The 6,927-nt window shown below is 38.1% G+C and overlaps 1 protein-coding gene across 1 annotated transcript; it reads right to left on the bottom strand.

Moving 5' to 3' along the window:
• Positions 1 to 3,583: 3,583 nt before the first annotated feature.
• LOC143251731 (zinc finger MYM-type protein 1-like) lies at positions 3,584 to 5,215 on the bottom strand. The gene has a single exon (XM_076502974.1). The coding sequence runs from the start codon at positions 5,213 to 5,215 to the stop codon at positions 3,584 to 3,586; it is 1,632 nt and encodes a 543-aa protein (XP_076359089.1).
• Positions 5,216 to 6,927: the final 1,712 nt, after the last annotated feature.

Here is a 6,927-nt window from a genome sequence, read left to right as displayed (position 1 = left end):
CTTTAAACTTTGCTTTAGTGGCATTGGGCTACCCGCTAGTACAGCGGTATGTCTTCGGATTTACAGCGCTAAAATTAGGGGTTTAATTCCACTCGGTGGGCTCAGCAGATAGCCCGATGTGGCTTTGCTATAAGAAAACACATAAACACACGTGACCTGGGAGCGTATAACAAAAACATAATGGGAGAATATATTTGGGGGCTAATACGTGAAAGGGATGTACATTACAGTAAATTTTTTTGCATAACTTTAGTATAAATACATGTAAATTTTGATTTATGTGTTGTTTTATTCAGACCTTATGTAAGTGAAAATGTGCAAATTTGCCCGTTTCAACATGTGTATTGACTACAAAATTATTTATATTACCCATGTATACGTAAGATTATGATGACAATAGTATCACTTTTAACTTAATTATTTCACAATAAAAGTTTACATCAACGTTTTATGTTTTAGTAAACAACCAAGTTGGATGTTCATACAAATAAAAAAGAAAATTAATACAGTCATTAATTATCGTTTGTTAAACATTTCAAATATAGTTTAACTACCACAAAAATTCGATAACCAATATTTTATCAATCTTACTGTATGTTTGTGATATTTATTTGTATTCATTGGTTAGAACTATGGAATTCCTGATTTTTCCCTTACAGAACTTGGTAGTTAACGAAGTTAAAAGTAAATAAGATACTCTCTGACAAATCAGCCTTAGAAATCTAAAGATTTGGTTAAAAATTTGTAAATGTAAAGACATCTTACTGATACTCTACATTTTCAATTGGTTTAAAGTTTCTATACAGTAGTTTCAAACTGTTAATACCACTGCCGTTCGATTCTTTTTTTTTTTTCTAGCTTAGCTCTCTTCCCGCTAGTACAGTGGTAAGTCTACGGATTTGCAACGCTAAAATCAGAGGTTCGAATCCCTCCAGGGAGCTCAGCAGAGAGCCCGACGTGGCTTTGATAAAAGAAAACACACAAACATAAACAACTTAGCTCTACATTTATTTTACGTATACAAATTAGATATTTTCGTTCTTACCATAAACGGATGTTTCTTTAATAGTATAAAGTTTTGATGGGGAGTACAGAGGTTAGTGAAGCCTAATAATTATGTTTAACGTCACATTTGCTCGCAAATATTTCTGCCTCATTTTTCTCAATTTGCTCATTACTGATTTGAAGTCACTGGTGTGCGAAAATCGCGGTTTAGGAGTTTTCTTTAATGTTAGAACCCGTTAGTTGGTCTCATCTATAGCGATCAAAAATATTCTTTTCTTTACGCGTTGTAAAATATGTACAGGATGACTATAAAATGTTTAAGTTGGCGAAGCAATGATATTACACGATGATTTAATGTTTAAACTGGAATAAATGTGACTGAATAATTTCTTTGGTTAAAAGGAACTTTAATTAAAATTTAATTTATTAAAACTGTTGTTTTCTTTTAAATTCATTCTCTTATTGTTCAATATTTTCAAATGACTTGTAAATACGCTGTTTTTTCACATTCTTTATGAATAGGTTTAAATCCAAGTCGAATAAGTATGTGTTTAGTTTAAGTATAGTGCATATTTACAAAGAAAAATAGAAACAGAAACTCACAACTTAAAAACATGTAGTATAATCTATTGTACCATTTAATCATTCATTAAAAAACGTTACGATTATAGTCTTATAATCGAACTGATAAGCAACCAGTTTTGTACTGACAACAGATAAAATCAGTTAACACTTAACATTAAATAACTATGTTCATGGAGTTATTGTTTTAATGAAATAGTCTCCCCATGGGACAGCGGTAAGTCTATGGATTTACAACGCTCAGATCAGGAGTTCGATTGTCCTCGGTGGACACAGTAAATAGCCCGATGTGGTTTTGCTGTAAGAAAAACTCTGTGTGCTTGATCATTCGAAAAGCTTTTTATTCTCTACAGTTAATTAGAAAGTTAAGTTCTTGTTTTCTACTCTAAATAAGTTATCAAATTTATCAGACAAAAGTGAAAGAAGATTATCTCATACTTACAGTTTGTGGTCCCTACATATAGTTGTCAGATTTCCATGTATTACACGTGGATTGATATTAATACAGCTACAATAAGTACAGTTCTATGTAATTTGTCTAAACATTTTCAAGGTATCTCTAATTGTAGCTGTAGTAATGTCAGTCCACGTGTAATAAATGAAAATCTGATAACTATGTGTAGGGACCACAAACTGTTAGTGTGAGGTAATCTTTTGTTAAATAGATTTGGTAGCTTATTCAAAGTAGAAAGCAAGAACTTAACTTTCTATTTGCGGTCACATGCAGTGCTTGTACTAACTTAGCTAACTCCGATCTACTGTTTTCCACTGTAAACAGAGGCCGCGGAACGTTTTTGTCAGTGGGAGGGCTGACAGGCGGAGTCCAGGGGCAAAGCCCCTGGCGGGGGGTTCAGGGAGCGGAGTCCCCTGAAGCTCCTCGATTTTAATCATATTGATAACCCATTCTGAGGCCCTGTTAGCAGTTCTTCTTCTAGTGGGGACTATAAAAAAAATAATCGGTTTTCTCTTTCTGTGCCTTCCGGTATGACTTAAATTACTGTGTTTAACTTTGCTACTTTGAATTCTGCAACATCAACTATCATTAGCAGGTCCTTACAAGGAAATTTTCTAAATAGAGACTTAACAAATCTCATTGAGATATTCAGATGCTAGATGCTAACCTAAATTTAATGAAGTAAAATGTGTTTCGATGCGATGATGCAAGGTTTGTTATCAAGGAACTAGGGACGTTTCAGATTGTGTCTGAGTATGAATATGCATTTAGGTTGCTTACAAACGTAGGACTGAAAAAAAATCGAAATAGAGCTAGCTTTAGTATCTCAGTAAAATTATATACATGGATGACACGTTACTTCATCAATGCATAGCTATATTAATGATCTTTTAAAATGGAAATATAAATGAATAATGCCACAGTTGCTCTACTGGCCTATTCACCTTTATATATCAAATTTCATATGAAAACTGATATCATAATTTTACTGACCTCATTATCATATCGCAAAAGTATAAACTGATGTACGTCGATGGATAGAAATACAAATCACTTTTACCAAGGAAGAGTAAAATTACCGTATGTGATCTAATGATGGGAACAACTTCCTCCAGCAAAGTCGTGTTCCGTGAATACACCGAGCTTCACCTTCCTTCTGTCATTCTTTTGTACAAAGTCATTGGCAATAGAAACGAGGTCTAATGATGCTGTGCGTTCCTTGTGGATGTGGAGAACTGCCAAACTATTAAAATGAGATTGGTTCATTGTTGATCGTAGCCATTTCTTGAGTCTTCTGGCCGTCGAGAAGCTCCTTTCTCCTACAGCATTAGTTGATGGGTTAACAAGCAGGAGTTTGACTAGAATTATCACTTCCCAGATTAGGCATCTTTGAGGTTCTTTCAGCTGCTTCACGGCCAGATAAATGTCGTTGAAGCATTCAAAGTGACGATCTTCAGAGTCACCGCGTAACAGTCCATTGAGGAGAGGTAGTTGTGCCTTGAGAGAAAGGATGTCCAGATCATCACCGTATTTGTCCGCCAACTACTTCAGCTCATCAGGAGTATCCTCTTCTCGAAGAGATTTAAAGAGGAGATCTTCCATATGTCGATACGTCTGGAAGACTGGCTGATCAAAACGACGGTTGATTGCGTTAATGGCAAGGTCAAGAACCTCAAAGTACTGCCTTCTGTAGAATTCCTTGGGAGACGACGGGAACGATGGCTCACCGGTTCCTACCTCAAAACGCTTAGGCTCTCTCTTCTGTCTTGGCATTTGAGGTTCGGAAATGTTGAGCTTCATTGCCTTTCGGTGCACTTCTTCATATATCTTGTCAAAATTACTATCATTCCTCATTTTATCAAGAACACCTGCTACCAGTTTTGCATTTTGTTGCCCTTGTGCTGCAGACATGCAGGTCTTCGGCAATGTTTTTAACAAATTGTCCGTCAAAGAGTACACGGCGACACCAAGATGAAGAGCGAAGAAGTACTCAAATTTCTCCATTTGGGATCTGACACCTATTATTCGTGCCCTCATTTCAGAGTCTAGACGATCTTCCAGACAAACGTCCCACTCCAAGAGAAGCGCTTCGTAGTTGGCAATGATGCGGTCGAAGCTTTGGCCGCGAACTGTCCAGCGAATTGGGCAAATCACCTTCAGACCTGCTGTTTCTAGGTTGATGTTAGCTTTTATTTTTTCGAGCAGACTTTGACGCTTTGGTGAAAATTTTATAAGCTTGCAGATTTCGTATGTGATATCTAGGGTATCAGCTAACAACTTAGACCCTTTTGTTGCGTCACATACTGCCACATTTAAGGCATGCCCATGGCAATGTGTATAGTGTGCCTTAGGAGCATCTTTGAGGATTTGTTCAGCAACACCTCTTCGTGATCCAGCCTTAGGACATCCGGCATCGTAGCACTGGCCCCGACAGTTAGCCAGGGTCAAGTTCATCCGAATTATCGCGTTTTTGATGGTCAATACGATGGTATCTGCCTTTATGGTGGGGATTTCATAAAATCCGATGAAGTCCTCGTGGGGTTCCAGATTGTCGTCAATCCATCGAATACATATTGTAAGCTGTTCCTTGTTTGCAACGTCAGTGCATTCATCGGCAAGGATGGAGAAATAACGACGGTTTCTGATACAAGACGCCACATCTCGCAACTCCTGCAATGCCATTACCTCTAATATTTCGTTCTGAACATCATGTGTAACATACCTGTTGGTTTCTTTCTTAAGCCACTCTATCATTTTAGAATTATCATTTACTCTGAGGTGATAAAGTTGTATGAAGTTCGATTCTTCATCGCTGTGTCCTTGCAAAGCCAGTCCCTGTCTAGCCAAGAACTGTAAGTTCTCGATGATCTTGGACATGTTGCTCCTAGATTCTTTCTTCTCTTCTCCCAGTGTCATGTCCAACATTTCGCCAATGTCAGAACATGTTTTGGGAAGAACTATTACATTTTCTACTGCCATTTTATGGCACTGCGACATTGGTGATCTCGAAGCTTTTCCCTTGCCTTCTTCCAGTTTGAAAAGCCATCTCTGAGGAAAGCCGATTCCTTGTACTTTGCATTGAGTTTCTGCTCTTTTCCTGCCAGTAAGCAGGTGTGACAAAGAACCGTATCTGAAAACTCTATGTAGTGTAACCAAGGAAATTCTTCGTACCATGACAGTTGAAATGATCGTTTGAATTGCTTGCATTCCCTTTTGGGGTACTGGAAATTTCGTGGTTGATTGGTTTTGACGGGATTATCAATTCCGCCTGTAAACTGTCATCCATATTTGCTTTGCTACCTACAAAAGAATGGATGCCTTCTGAAGCTGTCGATAGACCAACAGTTTCTACTGACAACCCGCCTGCTGTATAGTTTGTTCACATTTCCCTTGTTAACAGGCAGTTTGGGACCACAGAACTTTTCCATCGATGACTGTATTTTTCTTTGGGAAGGGGCTTTGGTCTGACCTATTGAAATATGAAAAGAAATGACTGTAGGACGTTTCCCTATTGAAATCGCCCTATTTTTACATTTGGGTCATTTTTGGCAGAAAGGGTACCCATTATTAGGGATTTTTAAGAAGAGCAATTGACCCATTTTAAGGGTTTTTTTATGGGGTACGTTCTACATTCACATCCATTGTGGAATCCTCCATGATGCGCAGGAAGTCATTACCCCATATAACGTACCCATCCAGGTCCAAATGAAGCTACCAAGTTAGCTGATAACATACCCATCCCGCGCCGGTCCGTACGAAGCGATCTAGTTAGCTGCGTGCACCCGACCGGCCAGCGAGGGATCGGGGCCGTGCGAACACTCGTGATTTTTAAATGTTGCACTTGAAATTTAAAAATCACGCGTGTGCGCAACGTGTACACATCGAACATGAGCGACAATAAGGGTGAGAATCGGTGCGAGAACTGTAAGAATATCATTTTGAGCGATAAACCTACCCATATTTAGGTCAAAATGGATTGGGGGGGATATTCAAGGATTTCATGCACAAATCATACCCCATGTTTATGGTTTTCTTGGAAAAAAAAGTAACCTATTAGAGCGGCATACACCCATTAGGCGAGTACCTCCCCCGCCCGCGCAGTTAGAACGCACACATGAATGTGACCACGTGGCGGATACGGCAGCTGCACACTGCTAAATCCAAAATATCTCACGATCATGTGATGGGTGAATACAATCAATGAATCTATTACCAGTGGCAAAATTAACCATGTTTAACTGAGCAGACACAAAATGTTCAAGTTTTCCACATTTAAGGTCTAGGTTTCAGGTTATCAAAAATTTTACAGGACTGTGGACATAGGCTGATTATTAAACATGGAACTTGATTACGGCCAGACGAAACACATGGAATTTCAGTAACATGTTTCAAATCAAATGACTTTGTGTTGTGTTTTCACTTCATCAAACTAAGCTGTGCGTAAAGCTGTATGCCTGTACATAGATTTGTGAATGCAGTTCATATTCTTGGAATTCACAATGTTCTCGTTTCGTTAATTATCAAAGCCTCGGGATTTTCTGGAAATCTTAACTGTAAAATTGTAATTACATTGGGGGAGGGGGGTGGAACGGGATATTGACAATTTAGACCAGTCTCACGTACAGGTCATGTTTCCATTTATGTTTTGAGTATCAAATTCAGAGCTGCCACTCTAAACTTTTATTAATAATTTTTAATTAATAATTATAAATAATTACCCATACCCACATGGTTATTGATCTTTATTAAGTGGGATTACCTTGAACATCATTCTCATTGGATTTGCTCAAATTTAACAAAAGTTAACAATTTAGAAAACCCCACACCCCTGCGAGTGTCCAAACTTGATTAAAACCATCCCGCGTGTCAGAGTTGTGCACAATAGG

This window comes from Tachypleus tridentatus, chromosome 6, assembly GCF_004210375.1.
Source record: "Tachypleus tridentatus isolate NWPU-2018 chromosome 6, ASM421037v1, whole genome shotgun sequence".
Lineage (NCBI taxonomy): Eukaryota > Metazoa > Arthropoda > Merostomata > Xiphosura > Limulidae > Tachypleus > Tachypleus tridentatus.
This window is presented reverse-complemented; position numbering and strand designations above follow the sequence as displayed.

What these genes read in the sequence shown, in the direction of transcription:
- LOC143251731 (XM_076502974.1), bottom strand. Translation starts at nt 5,215, where the DNA reads ATGGTACGAAGAATTTCCTTGGTTACACTACATAGAGTTTTCAGATAC.